The 20,886-nt window shown below is 40.7% G+C and overlaps 1 protein-coding gene across 1 annotated transcript; it reads left to right on the top strand.

Moving 5' to 3' along the window:
- Positions 1-363: 363 nt before the first annotated feature.
- On the top strand, positions 364-20,825 carry oafa (OAF homolog a (Drosophila)). Its single transcript, XM_015951553.3, has 4 exons — positions 364-1,094; positions 17,005-17,139; positions 18,400-18,580; positions 19,132-20,825. The coding sequence occupies exons 1-4, from the start codon at positions 858-860 to the stop codon at positions 19,404-19,406; spliced, it is 828 nt and encodes a 275-aa protein (XP_015807039.1). The 5' UTR covers positions 364-857; the 3' UTR covers positions 19,407-20,825.
- The last annotated feature ends 61 nt before the right edge of the window (positions 20,826-20,886 follow it).

Raw genomic sequence — 20,886 nt, 5'->3', positions numbered from 1 at the left:
CAGGATTAAGATGAGTCTTGCCCCATTGGGATTTAGCACTTGAATCTAATGAGAATGAATCTGTATTTTCTAAAAGTTCAGGAGCTGTTTACAACAGGAAATATACTTGTTGTTTACAATAAACGTTTCAAGTAATATGGATTATGTTTTGTTTTTGAAACCCACCAGCTGCTGGTAACACCTATTTATCCCAAGGCGTCACAAAATACATCCTCCACTGCACCTTTGTAATCATTTTCAGAGTATTATTATTACTATTAGTTTTAAACTTGCGTGCAGTAGGATCACATGAGGCCTTTGGGGGGATGGGTAGACTTTTCAGAGGTTGGTGTGGCTTTAAGAGTTTACTACCAACACCACACACACACACACTCCTCACCCACACACGCGCTCACACACATTCACTCGTACGCACACCGCAGAAAGTTTGGGGGCTTGGCGAGCAATGGGACACCGACGGATAGGAAGTGAATTTCAGAAGAGTATGCATCAACACAAAGCAGGGGGAGCAGCAACGTGGGACGCTCGGCCGTAGCTTGTTTTTGGGAACCGAGCTGCGCACGTTATCCGCAACACCGGAGCGCGCGACACTTTTTCTTCAATGGACGTAGGTTCCAAGAAGTGAACAGGGGAGACTTCAGCCGCCTGATATCCATGACTGTTCGCATTTCTGATACGTTTATTTCCTCTCCGCTTGCTATGGGGCAGTAGTGACTCCTCAAACGGCACCCACCGCTTTGAAAATGAAGGAAAACACGTAAAACCAAGCTGACTATTCCGTTAGTTGGAGGATATGAACTCAGATTTCTGGATTTCGCCGCGATTATATTTGCTCGGTCGGGTTCAGTATTTCGGGGATGTTGGCGAGTTGCATCCGTGCGGCTTCGGTTCGGACGCTGGTGGCCCGTTTCTGCTGCGCCCTGGTGCTGGTGGTCTCTGTGGGGCTCGGGTCAGAGCTGAGGGTTCGGGTCCGGCTCTCGGACGGACTGGTGACCGAGGAGGTCCTGGAGGCGGACAGCGAAAGAGACTCGATATCGCTCGAATTCAAGCAGGGAGACGGAACCCTCATCACCTTCCTGGCGGACTTTAAACAGGTGAGACCTTCACACAGAGATGGCTCTAACTCCCTCAGATGTGTCTGATTTGTTTAAAATGTATTTGCCTTAACTTAAAGCAGAACTTCTCAAATCATTGACTGGGTTTCTGGAAGTCTCCAGGAGGTTCCCTTGTAAAACAGTAAATTGGGTCTTTATTGTATAACATTTAGTCCAAGAGCCATTATGTCCAAATAGTCCCTCCTGGCTGTCATTATTCCACATTCTGTAAACTAATTAAATAACTTGCTTTATTATAGGCTAGATCTAGTTGGAATTTTACTCAACCTGATTACATTTTCAGAAAAATGTTAGACTTTCACCACTTTTCTCCCATTGAAAGTTTTTTTTATATTCTTCATTCTGTTATGATTTTTTTTTTCATCCCACAAAAAAAGAAAAAATCCCAAACAGGCTGAAATAATTAACTGAGTTCAAGTCAAATCAATCCCAGGAACGTGCCAAAGAACTGAACCCCCACAGTTGTAGTTACTGTAAATCACACATAAGCTCTTGTAGAAATTTTCATTCATCCTTCTCCTTCAAAGCCAGAGTCTCACACAGACCAAACATCTGCTGCTCCTTAGATGTGGACGCCCACAAACCCCTCGCAGCGGATGGGTTTGGTCAAGAGCGGATCAGAAATTGCCACCTTTTAGCTTTTGTTTTTCCAAAAGTTGAATGGGCTGATGTCCTCATCTGGTCAACATTGAAGCTGTGAGTTGTGAGTTTTGTCCCCCCAGACACATCAAATCTTGTTTTGAACAGGGGAGTTGACTCTGAAAGGCATGGGTCTGTGATGGTTGATGTCACACAGAAGCTGAAGAGTTGGCGAAATGTGAAGGGGGAGACTTACCCGGATTAAGTGGGCATGTCGGACCTTTTTTGATCTGTGTGTCTGCTTCGCTAAGCAAAACAGCTAATTTGGAGTTGAAAGAGAAGAGGCCTTCACCTCCGATCATTGGTGACAAACAGTTTATCTGGAATTCTTTTCTTTGTGTTCTTTTAACACACACATCCATCCACATGTGGTTTTGATCATTTGATTAAAGCCAATAAAACTTCTCAGACCACTTTACTTTTCCGCTGGCTGATTTATCTGTTTCAGTTTTTGGTCTGAGCCTTCTAGCCGTGCCTCTGCTACCCCTCAGTCCTCTTCTCCATCTCCCCCTGCATGTGGTTTCCATTCAACTCTTGAGCAGCACCTCCACGATTTATGGAAAGTTGGACGAGCTGCCAGTTCCAGCTGTCGTACATATACAGTAGAGGTGAATGTGATGGGTGCGTTTTACCAGGAATGTGAAACAATGAATTATTATCAAGATTTACAGCCAGTTGTGTCAGGGTTGTACACAACAGGTCTCTGTGATCACATTATTTTTTTATTTAGCTCAGAAGACGGGAAAATGACTAAACATCTCTACATGAGTATTCAGGAAACGGCTTTCTTGCTTCTTGATTGCTTCCTTGCAAATATGTGGTAATGAAAAACAAATCCAAAATGTATTGACGCTAGCATTTAGTCATTCAAGTGATGATTTCCTCTGAGTGTCAGCTGTGAAATTAGCCTCGTTCTAAAGAGTTTTCAACATGTGGAAAAGATGATGTGGTTTAGCCAGCTCACAGCATCTCTGTGTCATGTTGAATAAATCTCACCACGTGGATAACCCCGCTTTAACTTCAAATCACTCAGGAAAAGTTCTTTTTAGGAGTTTTAGACAATGACTGCATCCAGATACGATCATATTAGGGCTGCAGCTATCAAATATTTTTGTAATCGAGTACTCTATCGAATCTTTTTTTCGATTAATCGAGTACTCTAATAAATTACCCTTTTGTGTTTGTAAACCATTATATCAAATAGCATGTTATAATTATGAAAGACCTCTTAAAATGAGCACGCAATTGCCAGTTATTCTTCAAGTTTTATTCAAAATTAGTTTTCAAAACTTCAGCACTTCAACTTTACTTCACAGTAAACAAATGCGTGTGCAACTAGGAGGATAACTGTTGAAGTAGCGCTGCGAGCGGCTGCGGCCCAAACAGAACCAGAACCGCTCACGGCGCAAACAGCTCGCCGGCTCTTTCCCTATTAACACGTTCGTTTTAATTTCTACACTTTTTTTCTCACACTAACAAGGATTGTCGAAAGCATGTTTGCTGTGGTTATGTCAAATTATACTGATCACAAAACATTTATTTACTTTCTTTCGTTTTCCTCCGCCACTCATAAATACCCGTGTCCTCCTGCAGCAATCCTCAGGGAAAACAAATATCAATAACAACACAATAAAAAGTTCGACATATTGTGTAAAAACTGCTATTTTTTTTAGCACATTTTAAGTCAGACGTGTTGCTAGCAGACGTACGGTGTGAGCTGAAACTGAGTGCTACAAACGAAGAAGTCACACAGTGTCTGCAGAATATATAGAAATACAGGCTAAAATGCATTAACTTGTAGAGGCTCCGAGTCCGCTTGCAGAAGTGACATTTACAGGTGCTGCAGCATGGAGGATGTGGTGTTGTGGTAGGCTAAATCCATTTTACACTATTTACACTGGACTACGTTTTCCACCTTACGACGTGAAAAATGGTCCCACAACTTTGACATTTTCTGTCTTTTTCGCACTCCACCGGGGTCCACATTGTCCGCCATGGCTTAAGAGAAAGTTAAGTTACATTCGCTACTCGCGTGTGCATTGATTCAGCCCAGTGGGCATGTGCGTCACTTATTTCGGTCCGGGTGAAACATGACCCCGGGCGATTGCAAAGCCATGAATTAATTAAATATGAATTAAACGAATCCTCGAGGCAGAGGATTTGACTCGAGGATTTTTTGTACTCGAATCATTCAAGGTACTCGAGGAATCGTTTCAGCCCTAGATCATATGTCTAACTGTAATCTCAGGTTACACAGTCTCTTTCAAAGCATTTGGCCTGATTGATTAATTGATTGATATCTGCCACTTTTATCAACCTACTTGTGAAAATGTGGCTGATTACTAAACAGAGTCGTAAAATATACTAGCTTTTATAGATGGAAAACGTTTCTTTGTCAAGATAATCATTTATTTTTTGTCGGTTGAACGTAACAAAAATTATATATCGACTAGGGCTGCCACAAACGACTACTTTAATAGTCGATTAATCTTCAGTTTTGTTGACGACTACTTGATTAATCAAGTCATGATTAATAGTATAGCTTATTGCAGCAGGATGCTCTGATATACCTGTCATTAACTTCCAGTTTGAAGTGTGATCAGTTATGTGCCATCTAATAATAAAGACAAGATGATGATAGCTTATCTAACACATTTTAATGAACATTGTAACCTGTTAATACAAATGCTGCAGTCAAATGGAGATAGGCACCTAGAACCAAAAGTAAATAGAAGACCAAAATGACTTGTGTTCACAAATGTATCCAGCATTTATTTATGACTTTGTAACAAACTTGTCTGCTGATGATGAGAAGCGCTTTTTTTAAAACACTGATGTAGCTTGATATAACAAATCATTAGTGCAAATACGTGACATACACACATGTTTTAAAGGTAATAAAATTGCCATCACAACTGTTGTTGCTACACCTATGAATACAAGTAATTCTCTGTTGATATTAGCAGCTAAGAGGTAATTCGCTTAAGCTTGGTTTATGCTTGACGCATTCACTTTCCGCTTGGTGATGCGGCTCACGGATGGAACGCGTTTCACAACTCGCAGCATTTATGGTTCATGCGGCTTGTCTCTGCGGTGAGCCAATTTTCTCCCAAACTGAACGGGGCAGCATGGAGCTCTACAGCATGCATCCAACACTACACCATAGTAGAAGTAGAAACTACTGTTTACAACATGGCATTCCAGCATTTTTAACAACGTCCTCATCTTTTCCGACAGTGCGAGCTATTTCTCTCCAAGAATTATTAACAACATGTTGATCACGGTGATCTTTGAGAGCTGAATCATACAAATGTCTGTATTTACGAACCTCTGCCATACTAGTTCTTGCCGGTCCGCCATGTTTTTCTGCGTCTGACCATCCGCGTGGTTAGAAAATTTCCTAGGTGCGCGGTGTGGAAATTTTGGTCCGTGTGGAGGGGCGTGGTTGTTAAAATGACGCAATTTCGCCACGCAGAGCCGTGCGGACCTCGCGGACGCGTCATGCATAAACCAACCTTTACAGAGGCAACCCTTTGTTCTCCGCTATGACGAGCTCCCTTTTAAGGTGTTCGTACATTGCCACTGTTCTCCTGTGAAAGGACCATTTCATTTAGCAGATTTTACACTCTACATGCTTCTCTTTTGTCTTTGTAAAATGCTCTAAACTTTTGAGCTACGTTGCTGACTCGCCATGATGTCTTCTTTCTCTGGATTTAAAGGCGAAGTGGATAGCCGCTACTGCGCATGCGTCTCGAGCTGAAAGGCAGAAAGCAGCCGCAGCAGGCGAGATTTAAAAAAACGCTTGACGTCGTCGTGACTAATTGACTAATCATGGCAGCACTAATATCGATATCTGATTTTAATACGGTTGCTTTGTCTGATTACTGATATTTACGATATATTACAAATTATACTATTCACGTGAACTTTCAACACCATGAAAAAGCTACCATGCCACTTACATATTTTTCTTTCTTTCAGTTTTCTTTCTTTCTTTCTTTCTTTCTTTCTTTCAGTTTTCTTTCTTTCTTTCTTTCTTTCTTTCATGCTAATTTGCTTTTCTCCCCGTTTTCCTTAATTAACAAGAGCAATTCAAAGTCCAAAGGTCTACCATAAGCTGAACGTAAACCACGTCCTGTCTGTCGTGTTTGAGTGGTTGTTTTGATATTAATCATTAACTGAGACACTAATCTGCTCATTGTGTTTTGATTTCATTTCCAACTAATGGGTTTGATCAGTGCAGGAATGTGTCTCTTTGCATTTTCTGCAACTATTTCTACACTTACAGTTGTACACGTTTTAATCCTAAATTACAGTTTCTGAGAAGACTAATTTACCACATTTCTTTTCTTCCTTTGGCTGAGATGGTAAAGATGATTTGAAACTCAAAAGTTTGAACGGGTTTCTAAATAAACTAATACTTCCACTAGTGTTTTACTAGTCAGATCTGAAACTTACCAAAATGTTAAAACATTCTGAAAACGTCTTAACATTGTCATTTTAAAATACAATATTTTTGGATGTAACACATTTCAGAGGTTTTTAAAACAGTCAGCACAGACCTAGTTTGAGTGAGCTTTAGTTGTGCTGATGGGTAAGGCGATCAACAGGTGACTGGAGGCCACTTGACACCATCTCACATTATCATGGTAAATGGCTCTGAAGTTTGCAAATAATGGCATTGTGGCGCAAGTGTTTTAGCTGTTGGGTTGATTTCCATTTCAGACCGACATGCAGATAGAGTTTCAGTTATTTTGTACCTGCTTCCCCTCAGGACAGCAAACTGTAGAGTACAATGTCTTCAAAGCACAGTGGCTTTAATGGCACGCCCAACAACTAGCTGTCTTCTTCTAACACCCTAACAGCAAACTGTGTGTGGAGAAGCAGGTTGGGCAGTGTTTGGGTAGCGTCTGAAGCTCGGCGGTGGATGTCTGCTGAGCCAGGGGTTTGTGGGCTTATGCTGTGCCCTGAGTACTGCTTGAAAGGCATTCATTCCTTCCAGAGACAACTGCAAATGTATTGCTTAAACGAGTAATCTACTCCTTTAAACTGCCTGCAGTGTAAGAGTGTCATTTTTGTGTATCAAAAGACATGAGTTGTTTTTTAACTGGTCGCATCAGTTACAAGTCGGTACAGTTTTGTTTCTTTTGTCTGCCACACCTTACTGACACACCATCCTTCTTGTCACTTGCTCAAACTTGTTAAAATCTGCCATTGTAGGTATAAGTGTCACCTGTTCCAGGAAGTGCTCTTTGACTCAGACCTACTGTAGTTTGAGCTTTCCCACACTTACAAAAGGACGGCACAGTGAATCATCAATGACTCACTTAAAGTTATTTATGGGACAAACTGTCTCCAGCTATCGATGCATACCAGTGACATGTGGCTTTCAGAAAATGACAGCATTTAAGTTTGAACACAGGTTTAATCTTCTTTACATTTTTTTTAACTGTCCTTGTTCTTACAGGCTTTAAAAATGAGCTTTGAATTAGTTGATTTTTTTGTCTTTCTCTCTTTTGATTGTATTTAGTTTCAGCATTAACTTTAGAAATGGACAACAACTAGCTAGCATTTGTATTAAATGTTCTGTGCTTTTTGAGCCCAATAATTTTTAGATACTTCTATTTCTGCTTTGTTAATCTTTTATTGCAGCTCTCACAGTCAGTTTAAAAGACAAATTTATATGCCGGTCTTCTTTTCCCAGTCAGCCTTTGTTCTCTGCTAGCTGAACTGGTGTAAAGTACCGTCCTCCACAGCCTTGTTGTGGTCAGTCCCACGTGGCCGCCCTTTGACCTCTCATAGCCACATTTGCTCCAGTTGGTGTCTTTATCCTTTGTTTCCCTCCCACCAGCAGACCAGATGTTCATCATGCTGCTGAGACCATTAAAAAGAGACAACTTTCCATTTCTACAAGTACAGAGATCATCACAGTAGGAGATGCTGCATACTGAGTGCTATCTTTATTTCCAGCGATAGCGGTAGCGACTTTTGACGTACAAGAAGACAACAGTTGTGGCTTGCAGCGTGCAAATGCTGTAATCTTTTCTAACAACCTCTGGCGTTTTAAAAATGCTAACAAAGAGGTTTAAATGTGCCAAAGCCTCTGACCTGTTTAGTGCTCAGTATCCTGAAAAGGCTCATTGCCAGATTTGTAGCCCATAGCACAACCAGGTTACTTTTAGGCAAATTGGTTTGGGTTATTTTAGTTGAGTAAAAGCTGATCTGCTGAAGTTGAGAGACTTCACACTTTGGGAGTTATTAAATGGAATTCCTTCATGTCTTCAATGAAAATTTCTGGAAAAGAAATAATGTCCTCTGCTGAATAATGCAGGACGTGGAGCATATTTGAGGTTTATAAATAAATTATAAATCATTAATAATGTCTCAAAAACTCAATATGTTTCAATTTAATGCCTAATGAACGCTTTGTTTGTTATAGTTTAATTATGCAGTTGTTTTTATTAATTTATTTTTACCCTTAAGTATTAAAGACTTGTTTTTTTGTGGGATATGAATAACATTTAGATCCTAAATGAAGCTTCAGCTTTCTCCATTCTTCCGTCTTTATCTGCCTCATTTCCTTCTCTGTTGGCTCTCACTTGCCTCCCTGTAATTTCCTGAGTGAAAAGTCTTCTTAAACTGTTTGGTTATTTGGTTAATTGCATCCAGATTTTGTGCAAATGACTGCATACCTGCCCTGTGGTGGTTTGTGCACAAGTTTGTAAAGTCTGAAGTAGTTTATGAACATTTTTGTCTCTTTCAGAGTTCACATTAAGACACCAGCTTGCAAAAAGTTACCTTTCATTAGTTCAGGAGAATAGCCAAGGGGAACTGCTTTTCTTTCCACATCCTCGGGTGTTTTGATTGTCCATTCACTGACTCTGTTTACTAATTGTTTTTTTCTTTGGGCAGCCAGGTGTGACTTGCCCTAAATGTGACACCACATTCCTTTCCTTTGGAGCATCTGTAATTAAGTTCAACTCAAGCATTTTTTAGCTCAGCGGTTTTGCTCCTGCTCCTTTTGTTTGTGCGTGTCTCCGACTTTGTCTCCCGTGCTGATCTTTAATCCCAGCCCACACCTGTGCTTGTTGACTGGCTCTCCCCTTACTCCAAGGCAAATACCCTCCTTTTAGCAAAAAAAAAAAAAAAAGGTAAATGCACTTGTTGGGTTTTTGTAACAGATGGTCTGTGCCATTTAGGTTGACTTGGTAACTTTGAAGCAAATTCATCACTTGTGTGTGTGTGTGTTTTTTTTTTTTTTTTTTTTTTTACAAAGGGGACAAATCAATCAACTTAAAGCTGGCATTGTGCTTATTTTTAAAGCTTTTATGCACCGTGTCAACTCAGTAGGAAGCTTCACCGCCACAGGCGTTCTACGACTAATATTTTTCCAGGAGGAATTTGTGCAGTGGTGCTGCTCCAAATGACACTTTTCCCTGCTACAAGAGGCTCCACATCGGCCTCCTTTATCCCCATTATTGGCATCTCCATTGGACATTTGTGATTCAGTTCTGCCACTTCTAAAGTCCAACACCCATTAAGTGTTACATCACACAGCGTGATATAGGTTACTGTCATGATTTTATTATATTGATCTTGCATAGTGCACTGTGAGTTGACCTGTAATACCAAACCAGAGGCGGACACTGGCTCACTATTCATGTCTGTATGAATATCTGTCCTTGCACGCAAGTTTGGTGCACAAAAACACCCACATACAGTGTCTTTGGCATTTTTTGCACACAATAGTTTTCGGCTCTAGCTGGTTTGCAGCAGTGCAGAAATGTCACCGTAAATGCCACCCTTTGAGTGAGTGAATGGGCTTTTGTGCACCTCTTAAAAAAATCTGACCCACCGATGGCAGCCGCTAATAAAACAAGCCCCCGCTCTTTTTGCTGTTTAACAGGTCTTAGTGTGTCCCACTTGTTGGGCTGCATAAATACAGGTTTCTGTCTGGCTGTAGGCCAGTGGCAGATTGTAAAATGTAAATGCACCAAGTTCTTAGCTGCAAGACAGAAATGTTGTAAAATCTACACTTATGTAGAATATTTATAGCTGCGCTGACATTTATGCAGCTCTGGTCAGAAGGAAAATTCAAGGCTGTGTAGTCCTTTGATTATGGTATCGGGTCGCTTTCTTCAAGCCAGGCCAGCATTTTTTTTTCTTTTAAATCCTAATGTCCATACCTGGTGATTTTCTCTGACGTTGGCCTGCAAGCCTTTAATTCCTGAAGCAAATGGAAACTTGGTAATTATAGGGGGCATGACTTACTTTCTCAATATAGACTTCACCTTTTTATGGAGAGACTCTGAATGCATGTAACTAAAGTCTCTTCTCCTGTCTGATATGGTTTCTGTTAATGTGGGATGTCGGATAAAGAAATAGCTTTGTAAAATATATATCATGAGCTGTTTTCACACGCAGTCAGAGGACAAGTGCAGGAGAATGTGTGGACATCTGGTCCACTCTGTGTCCAATAATGTGATGGGCATGTTTGTTACAGCTGGTGATTTTATAACGGAAATGTGTTCTTAGAGCTGGAAATGTAAGGAAACTGTTTGCAGAGGCACATGTGTCTACAGTGATGCAGGAAGGATGTTTATTTATTTTTTTATTACATCAACTTTGAGAATGGCAGATGGGGCTTCTTGTTGTCTCGAAGACCTTGAACGTCTGAGCAACAATCGAAAAGAACAGTTTTTTTAATCTTAAAAAAGTAAAAAAAATAAACCTACAATAGAATTCACATGTTTGCACTCAAAATTCACACATTTTCACTGAGCAAATATCATTTCTGCAACAAACTTTGCAGACATCTGCATTCCCAAGTGCTTCCTGCAATGTTTCAGAATTTGGTGCAGCTTTTAAATGTGGCTGTATTTGTTCACATCTGTTTCCTCCTTCATGTTTTTATAATCTCAGTAAAAAAATGATGAAGCAGTTATTTGATCTGTCAGCTCAGTACTCGCTTTCACCTGGTATTTGGATATTACCTGTCATCACACCAACAGGTGTAAAACCTCCTTCATTCATCCCTTGCTGTGTTTTCTTTCAGCATTCTCAGAGTGTGTCCACAAACGAGTCTGTACACACAGTGATGGTTTTTAGAGAGCCAAAGGAGTGTTGAGTCTTTTCCAAGCAAACACTGTAATCCAACAGCTTCTGTCTGGGTTCATGGTGTTGCTTGTTGGATTATTAGATGGTCAGTTTAAGAGACGATGAACTATTTTTTTATGTCAGGACACAAAAATAAGAAGTCATTATCAAGAGTTTAACATATTTTATTAGTAATAATCATTTAAATTTGGTGGTAAATTTAAATGCTCTTGTGCCTTTGTGTCAATATTACACAATTAAAACGTGTTGCACGCTTTTATTTGACCAGCCCAAAAATATAAGTCACCTCCCATGTAATCTGAATAATTTATTTTAGAAATGTTTAAAACATTGAGATTAAGATCAAGATGGCTGAAAATGAAATTGGGGTCTTAAAAGTAAATGTATGATAGACAACAACTGTTTTGGATGTTACGCCTGGGAAGTTTGACAGCTGCTGTGAATATTTTCCCAGGGTTTTTCCTGCATTCAAATTTGCGTGCCGGCTACCTCCAACCTGATTTCATTCTGCCCCAGCTACAGGTCCTTCTCAAAAAATTAGCATACTGTGATGAAGTTCATTATTTTCTGTAATGTACTGATAAACATTAGACTTTCATATATATTAGATTCATTACACACAACTGAAGTAGTTAAGCCTTTTATTGTTTCTAATATTGATGATTTTGGCGTACAGCTCATGAAAAAAGTTTTAAAAAAAGTGAATTGCCTTATTTTATGACTGATTAAAAAAAAGTTAATTGTCATTTAGTCAGAATTTGAATTGCACATGGTTTATTTTCATAATACCGATACCGATTTATTTCTAAAGCACATTTAAAAACACAGCATGACAGCTGACCAAAGTGCAGTTTTAAATCACCTGTGTTGATTTAAGAGCATCCCCAACTTTCATTCAGAAGTCAGGAGACGATACGACTGCTCCACCCTGCCATCTTAAAGCCGGACCACCGGCCATCCTAGACAAATTTCTTGTGAACAAAAACGGTGAAAGTGCGGGTGATTTGCTAGTCTTGTGGCCGTCCAGTGTGAAGGCTCTGCAACAGGCACTGCTTGAAGACTTACAACTCCTGTCAACCAATGAAAATACACCCGGGGAGTCATGTAAACACCTAGTAACGAGAGTGCAATAGGCTATGTGCACGCCGATACGTGACGTAATTTCCGCTCAAACGTGAGGATTGGCGTGAACATCCGGTAGCCGCTGAAACCACACACTGTGCTAGCTAGTCTCGTAAATTATTCTGTTTTAATATTCCTTTTACTTGTGCGCCTCTTTCTACCAACATCTCATCGATTTACATGTCCTAAACATGACATGTAAACAGACTAAATTTCTGTTTCAACAACGTACGGACAGCAGATCTAACCACCACTGCTGAAACAAGGAAGTAATGTATACACAGAGGCTATACAAAAGTAGAATCAACAACATTAGTAACAGTGAAGCTACAAGCAGGATCATGTGGACCTCTCATTTTTGGAGTTCGGCTCAGAGTCCAATAAAAGAAGTGTTAACGGCAGCGCTTTTTTTCTCTTTTCAGCATTGTTGTTTTAGTTAGCTGTCGGCTTTTAGTGACGTATGCTTTAAGGGGGGTGCGCTCGTGACGTTAGCACTTCCTGCTAAAGCGAGACCTTGTGCAGTTTTGCTCGCTGAAATCTTGGACCGCTGTCGATACCAGATCTGCTCAGGTGCCAGATCGGCTCGGGGTCCTGTGCCTGCCGATGACGTCAGACAACAGCAAATCCACTCGGTTTTTACACATACACTTTGGAAAGAGTTTAGCAGTTTTGTCATACATTCTTGTGTCTTACGGTCTAAATTTTTTCTTTTTAACTGTAATTTGGCAATAAAGCACCATATTGTCTTTGTTATTTAAAGAATGTTGAACTACATCAGGGGTGTCAAACTCAAACTCACAAGGGGCCGAAATGAAACTCTGGGACGGAGTCGAGGGCCAAACTTAATATTTTTGAAAAAGTGACGGCAAATTTGCACGTTTTCTTTATCAACATATATGCAATTTTGAACCTTTAAATTTGGAAACAAACATATTTCTGCATTAACACTGAATGTGGAATAACCAAATAACACACGAGCAAGTCAGTTACAAATAAAACACATCAGTGGTATTCATTACTTGTGGTATATTCAGCATTTTTAAAATCTATTCAGGATTTATGTTTTCTTGTTTATTCATTTTTCTTATTTTTTATTCTCCTTTTTTTCTCCTGTAATAAGTGTCATCACTGCTGTGATGTCTAGCTTTCCCCACTGAGGAACAATAAAGGGATTTTCTATTCTATTCATCTATCTGCAGCCTTTCCACTTCCTGTTTACTGTAGGTTAAATCTTTTCCCACGGGCCAACAACAAAATAAAAAAAATCATTTTATCTTAAATGAAAATGCAACATCTCACCTGTTAACTTTCATGTTTTGGAGCATAAAAAGAGCATAAAACCAACATATTTAAAGCTCAGTTTGCTCCACTGGTTTACTGTGATGCTCACCTGTTCCAGCCAGATACCTGCGTCATGGGGTTGATCTGAGCTGAGGAGGAGACTCCTGTTGTTTTGTTCATCTTCATCATAATAATGACAACATTAGATGACAACAGCTGCTCACATAGGTTTGTGCTGATGATGTCTGAGCAGCTTGACCACGTTGTTGTGTGTCGGGGAGGAAACACGACAGCAGCCACAGAGTCGTGCTGGTTTGAGCGTGTCGCTGCTCGCTGGAGTTATATCAGCTCTGTCTGGTCGTTAGTTAGAAAACTTTCTCTTTAAGTCGTGAACACATTACTGAGCGGCTAGAATCTAAGTTTCTGGGCTTCAACGTCAGAAAACAGCTGAGTGAACTCGGCGCTGAGTGAGAGGAGTGGTTTGTCCGAGACAGCGGAGCTGCAGACACCCAACTACCTCTGACTGCCTCGCGCTTGAAAAAACACAAAGGAGGGGGCGCGTCTGCTCCGCGCTGGTGCCGCAAAGCATCATGGGAGTTGTAGTCTTTGTGATAAAATCGGCCAGCTGGCCAGTTTTAATATATTTTTGATATTTATCTCGCGGGCCACATAAAAATGCTCCGCGGGCCGCATCTGGCCCGCGGGCCTTGACTCTGACATATGTGAACTACATAAAACCAACGACATTTTTCAAATGAATTTACATAATTAGCTGCCATGTCCATTTGTATAAATTTGGGATTCCTCTGTATAATTTGTAAGTTCTTATGTAAATAAATCCATTCATTCATTAAAAATGAATGATTCATTCATTTGTTCAACAAAGTTAGTTTTTTTTTTTTGCCCCATTTCATCAAAATCAGTTTCCTCTGGCAATATAAACATATTTGTTTTTGGGCAACAGGACTTCAACTGCAAATTTGTTCGGACCAATCAAAACTTTCAGTGTCAATGTACTAACATAACTTTTACGAACATGGTATCGTACTATACTAAGTCCTGCCTTCAGCCAATCATGTATTGTGATGTCATCGGCAGGCACAGGCCTCCGAGCCGATGTGGCACCCGAGCAGATCTGGCACCGACACCGTACAGTGTGCCACCTTTCTGGAGTTGTCCCAGTGTGACATGAGTAATTCTGTGCGACAGCTGAAAAACTCACAGTGCGGTCCGGGCTTTAGGCCCCCTCACACAAGATTAAGACCAAGCTCTGTCCCCCCGTGCACCAAATGTGGAAACATTTAGTGTGATTTGAGTTTTTTCATGTAGCAGTTATCAAATAAGCTGTCAATTATTTTGGTTCTTGAGACTTTCTCTGTGCTCTTGCTATATCCTAAACCGTAGACCTCACCCTGGCACGATCCCCCTCGGACCACTTCAGCTATGAGTTCTTTGCAGCAAGGGTCATTTCTTTGGCATAAGGCCAGCATAGGCAACCACCAATCTTCTTGTGACTGCCTCATGTCAACGGTCTGCTTCCACAATGATTCCTTGATATGCCACTACTACAACAATAACTATGACCTTTACAGCAGTTTTGTGCATGAACGCTATTGTAGACCCACTGCATGTAATGTGGAACCCTTTGCTTTCCTAAAAAGCACCTGAATACTTTCCCAAGACTCTTTCTAGGCAAGCTACATTTTCATAGGAAGGTCTTCTTCCAGTGTGAAGGCTTAGGTTCCAGTCAATTAAATTAGTCTTCCTGCAGTCTAGACTGGTCATTTCCTGAAAGCAGATGGGATAGAAGTAATAAAGGAGACAGAACTGTCAAAAATACTAGAATAAAAGAAATATATTTAATAAAAACTGATGTTTTGGTGCCCATTCATGCACGAAGAGCAAGAACCAGAGTGTTTAAGGAAGAGGGTACAAAGCACGAGTCACGAGCAAGCCCATTCTTATGGTCATGCAGCTTGTTTGGTGGTTTGTTTTTGACATCGCTCCAGGATGTGACTACACCTGGCTAGGAAAGTGTGAGACTCTCTCACCCCATGAAACCACATAATGTTAATGCCACACTTTGGTTATTATGAGCAAGAACCTGTCCCTCCTAACTGTGCCAGGTCTTCTCCGTCCTTCTGTTTCCGTTATATGAAATCAGCTGATTCTCTCAAAATGTCAATCAACTAGAGGCAGATTTGCTTCGCTAATCAATGTTTTTTTTTTTTTTTTTTGCCCTTTCAGTACCATTGCTGAGTACTGGACCTTAAGTAGACAATCATTAATCAGAAAACACAATGGCTTAGGTAGGAGATCTCCCAAGTCTGCACTTCCAACCAGAGAGCCCGTTCTACAGTAGGTGATGGTGGTGGAGCTTGCTTCCAACTCTGTAATTACCCAGAAAACCCTGGGGCAAATCCATGTGGCTGACACGAATGTGTTTCCTCTTCTTTTCCCCTCTGCCTTCTCACAGCACCATGTGTCTGCAGCATGGGAGGTCTCAACGCCGTGGCCTCGGCGTCTCCACACACGTGATGACACTCGCCCGTCTCTGTCTGCAATGAACCCCCTCTTCCTTATATCTTCACCGGCGTATATTTGTCAAGTCTTGGCATTTGTCTTTAATCATTGTCTTCTTATCATCTCCAAATGAAAACAGCTGAGGTTTCTAATTTCCACTCCCTGTGGTGTGTGTTTCTGTGCCCCTTTCAGCCTCTGTTCTCTGGAACCCCGAGCAGTTCACACAGATGAAATCAATATTTGCTCAGCAATTTTCTTTTCCTAAGGTCAAATGGTATCGCATGATTGTCTTGTGTAATGCTCTTGCTTTTGTATGCCTGCCAGAAACTCCCTTTACAGACAAAAGTGGCTCTTGGAAAATAAAAAAGGAGTTCTTGGTTAGTAGTCTATAAAGGTAGAGTTTACACACTTGTGACTGTGAGGCAGGATGTGTTGCTTTTTCTGTCACTATTTACTCCTTTTATTACTAAAACAAACTAATATGTGAGCAGGAAGTTGGACCTAGGAGCTTAAGGAGAACTCAGAGGGGTTATCTTTGAGCTATTTATCTATCCCAGAGTTCCTCTAGTGCAGGGACTGGAAACTATCAAGCAGCGACTCCCTGGCAGCCTGTTTGCTTCATAGGGGTGTGTGAAAAGTGGAGGAGGGGTGTTTGGGACTAGAGAGGGGGTAGTCTGAATGGGAAGACAGGCCTGCAGCTCTGCTCTACACACACTATTGAGGTTCCCATCAGGCTTTGCATCCCCTCCTCTCTTAAAAAGTTTCATGGTCTTGGGTTTGGTGCCAGATCTCTCACAAATGTGCCAGACTTTTACAGCGTTTGAGACATCCTGATAAGTTTGCCAGTAAAGCGGCCCAAAGCTTTAATCTTGACAGTAGGAATAGCCAGAATGGTATTGGAGGGACATTGCTCAGGCCTGCAGACAAAAAAACGCATCAACAAACTGTCGAATGAGACGTTATGGATGTAGTGAATATAAAACACTATTTACTTTAAGCAGACAGTTGTTTGAACATCTTTGAACTGCACATGTTGAATTACTTAGCTTGTCTGGAATAGAGTTGCATTAAGCAGAGCTGTGGACAGAATATCAGCTGCACGTTTAAACAAGGAGTTGCTGTAACCTCAGCCTTTGCACCAGCTCAGCCTCCTCCAGGACTTGTCTGTTTGTTCAGACGCTCATTTCTCCTCTCTGACCTCTTACAGGAAGTCAAGATATTCCGGGCGCTGATCCTTGGCGAGCTGGAGCGAGGGCAGAACCAGTACCAGGCGCTGTGCTTCATCTTGCGCCTCAGCCGCAATGAGATCATCCCCAGCGAGTCCATGGCTCGTCTCAGACAGGTGGGACTCGGCAAATGTTGTGTTCTAGTGTTAATTCAATTCAGTTTATTTATATAGCGCCAAATCACGACGAGTTGTCTCAAGGCACTTCACATAGTAAACATTCCAGTACAGTTCAGTTCATTAAGCCAATCAGTAAAAAGTTTCCTATAAAAGGAACCCAGCAGGTTGCATCGAGTCGCTGACTGGTGTCGGAGTGTTTACAGCAATCCTCATACTAAGTAAGCATGTAGCGACAGTGGAGAGGAAAACTCCCCTTTAACAACGTTTAAAGCTCATTTCTCAATTCTAAACCGTATAAAGTCATTGTTGTCTTAATTTTCCTTTTATTTTATTTTGGCGTTTGTTTTTCCTGACGCCGATTGCTTTAAACTACTGGAAATCAAACATTCAAATACATAGAAATTCATCACAGTGTGTTGATGATGGGAGTCATAGTGGTTGGATGAGTTTTTTATGTTTAATTGTCAAATATGATGGCAAGGTAAAAGTATTGGGGCATAGAAGAACAAAATGTAAGGGCGGGGCTCTGATATCATAAATAAATGACCTTTGAACACAAGGAACAAAGAAGTACGATCCAGATTCTTGGGCCAATATGCGCTAAAATGACCCTTTTACAGGTTAATGAAATGTCACTCAGACCCCCACTGCCATCTGTGGTCAGAATGCCACACTTGCAACTTCAGAGTGGCGGGCCACTCCCTGTTAGTTTTAGTGAAGCGGAGCTGACAAGCCTGGAGCTGGAGTCTGCTTCCAGCATGTTTTCTGCATGTTTTAGATCATGAACTAGTTAGTTGGATTTAGTGATGAACTGCTCCTGTAGAAACCAATGAAGGATGAGGAGACATTTCAGCAGTTGGATCAAGGTTTTAAAAAGACGAACGCACAGCTAGGAGATAAGTTTCACTTTAAGTTTTACTGACGGACAATAGGGGGGGCTAAATGCTATCCAAAACTGCATCATATCTCTTTAACATTCTGCTTTTTGCATACTTTAAGTACTTTTGCTCAACATGTGCTTAAAAAAATACTAATCTGAAATTGCATTTATATCCTTTTGCAGTAGCTGGATTAGAATTATTGATATTGAGATTGGCTTAATGTGTTGAAGACCACAAGAACAAATGAATGCCCTTATAGTTTTTATTAATATGACATCAAGTGCATACTGTGATTTCATTTTTCACAATGTGCACCTGCTGGCTTTCATCAGATATTTTAGCTCAAAGAATCTGATCATTTGCTTCATGTTTGCAGAAAAACCCTCAGGCTATTCGCCTGGCAGAGGAGCGGAGAGGACTGGAGCAGCTGACCATGACGACGGTAGCCAATCTCAGCCGGGCCTGGCAGCTCAGTTCCCACATCCGCAACATGTGCAGTGAAGCTCAAGAGGCCATTTACACCAGGGATGCAGATGTCAAATACTGGCTGGAGAAAGGTAATCTGATCTAAGTTTATCCATCAAACACACAAGAATGGCTTTGGCTCTCTTTTATCTGCTGTCCTGCTTCTGCAGCTCATCTCTGCACATCTAAAGTAACACACTTTGACTTTGAAATTCTATATTCTCAGCTTTTTTTTTTTTTTTGCGGTATACCTTTTGAATATTACAGTCTCTAGCAGATGATGCTCTATAATTCTGTCTGTCCTTCAGGACGTTCACTAATTTACCCATTTGCTTGTGAGAAGCTGTTTGCAACGGGATTAATAAAGCTCAGTGATCTAGTCTGAGGAGAATCTGTGTGGCAGATCCATTGTTCACTGACAGCTGTGCTGTAAAGAAAACAATGTGGACGGTCACAGTTCACCGGGTTCCATCACCCACAAGAGCAGCATCCTTTTAACATAACAAAGCTGCACCTTCTCTCTCTTTGTTTGCCCTCTTGAGTCGTTATTTAACTAAAATCAGATTCACACAGTTGCTTGATGGTGTGTTGTTGTGTTAAACGCCACCAGTTCAGATGGTAATCCATATTTTTTGTGTTGTAGGAGTGGATGGCTCTATATTTGAAGCGCTGCCTCAAACAACAGAGGTGTCCAGTTTTCAGGCGTGCCATGCTACTAAAGATTTGTGGCAACCGTGTCTCTGCATGTACAGCGTGCGTCTGGAGTGGTACCCCTGTCTTCTGAAGTACTGCCGCAGCCGGGACGCCACAGGAAAAGGATCCACCTACAAATGTGGCATAAAGAGCTGCAGCAAGGGCTACAATTTTACATACTATGTTCCACAGAAACAACTTTGTCTTTGGGATGAGGAGACCTAGCGTGTTTTCCTGGGGAGTTAAGAAAAGCTGCTTTTTTCTCTCTCTCTCATCCAAGCCAGTACCTCTCCTGCAGTGCTGTTAAAAGTAAACCTGCTAATACTGGAGCTTGATGTATGATGAAATGCAAACTTTGCTCATACTAAACCAGATCCAGCTTCCACGTGACACCAAAACAAAGGATGAATGGATGCAGTGCAACAGCATCTCTACAGCTGTTCTGGGAGAAACAAGAGAACAAATTACAGCTGGCGTTGATGTCGTTTTGCCAAAAAATCTACCACAAACGTGCCTTTTTTTTTTCTTGGGAGGATTTACTGGAAATAGACAATAACCTCTGAAACAAGCTACAGATGGGAAAAAGGTGGATTTCTGGGTGAATAAACACCAGCAAAGGAACAACCTCACTTTCTCTAGGGAGTCAGACAAATAAATTCTTCCTGCCTGGTGAAGGACGTTGAAGATAGTTTTAAAACTCTGTGAAAAACTGAACATCGCCAGCTAAGCATCTGTTTAGAGCAAAGTAAACAGCCTTATTTATTATGTGTAGGAGTATTTTTGCATGTTTCTGTCACAGTAACCTCATCATTTGTTTGTGTTAAACAAGCTGTTAAATCTACCTGTCTAAACCACAAGTCCTCAGTTTGGAGAAGTATTCTGATTCTTTAGATTTGTTTTCTACCCACATGTGTCAATGTGTTGCCATGGCCGCACAGCCAGAGTTGATTACCAGGTTTAGCGTTGTACCTAACGTGACCGCTTTAGCTGTAGGGAGCATCTCCAGTATGCAAGTCACATTCTAAAACTGGCAAAAAGAAACAAACAAACAAACAAACAAACAAAAAAACAGTTCTTAGGTTGAATGTCGCTTGAAGCATTTCTAGTTAAATGATTAATACTGCCCTCTTCTGGTGGCTCCAAGTATATGTTTTTATTTTCTTTTGCGTCCCAGTTTATTCATGTCAACTCTTCAAGTAATTTATGTAATTAAAAATTCTGATCTTGAGCAATATATGTGTAAATTCAAGGATAAATCCTTGAATTTGTGGGACCAGAATGATTTTTGTGTTTTGTTTTGATACGGTGACGATTTGAAGTTTTTTTTTCAGATTGCCTTACCTTCTGCTTGGCCTTAACTGCATCATAAACATTAATTTTTTTTCTTTGTCTGTTTAATGTCCTAATAACTTAAGAACCAAACGAGTGAAATATTCTGATCCGTGGCCTGTTGTGACGATCAAGTGCCTTAACATTTCCACTGATATTTTTATGATATAATTGTAGATTGCATTGTTAAACCTGTTTTTCTATGAAGAGTTTTGAATTTTTAAAAAGTTGCCATATTAAGAAAATGGGGCAGTTTGATAATGTAACTTTTAGAGCTGTTATTGTCTATTTCAATAAAGTCTTTTTTGCACTGCAGATGTGGCTTCTTGTTTTGTTTTAAGACAGTTTCCACAAACAACAAAACAAAATAAATCGA

The sequence above is a fragment of the Nothobranchius furzeri genome, chromosome 13, assembly GCF_043380555.1.
Source record: "Nothobranchius furzeri strain GRZ-AD chromosome 13, NfurGRZ-RIMD1, whole genome shotgun sequence".
NCBI classification, from domain to species: domain Eukaryota; kingdom Metazoa; phylum Chordata; class Actinopteri; order Cyprinodontiformes; family Nothobranchiidae; genus Nothobranchius; species Nothobranchius furzeri.
The sequence above is the reverse complement of the archived record's forward strand: the minus strand, read 5'-3'. Positions and strand labels throughout refer to the sequence as shown.

Excerpts from the sequence above, each read along its gene's own strand:
- oafa (XM_015951553.3), top strand. The coding sequence starts at position 858 with ATGTTGGCGAGTTGCATCCGTGCGGCTTCGGTTCGGACGCTGGTGGCC. Across the intron at positions 1,095-17,004 it reads TCCTGGCGGACTTTAAACAG|GAAGTCAAGATATTCCGGGC; the intron begins GTGAGACCTTCA and ends GACCTCTTACAG. Across the intron at positions 18,581-19,131 it reads CAAATACTGGCTGGAGAAAG|GAGTGGATGGCTCTATATTT; the intron begins GTAATCTGATCT and ends TTTGTGTTGTAG.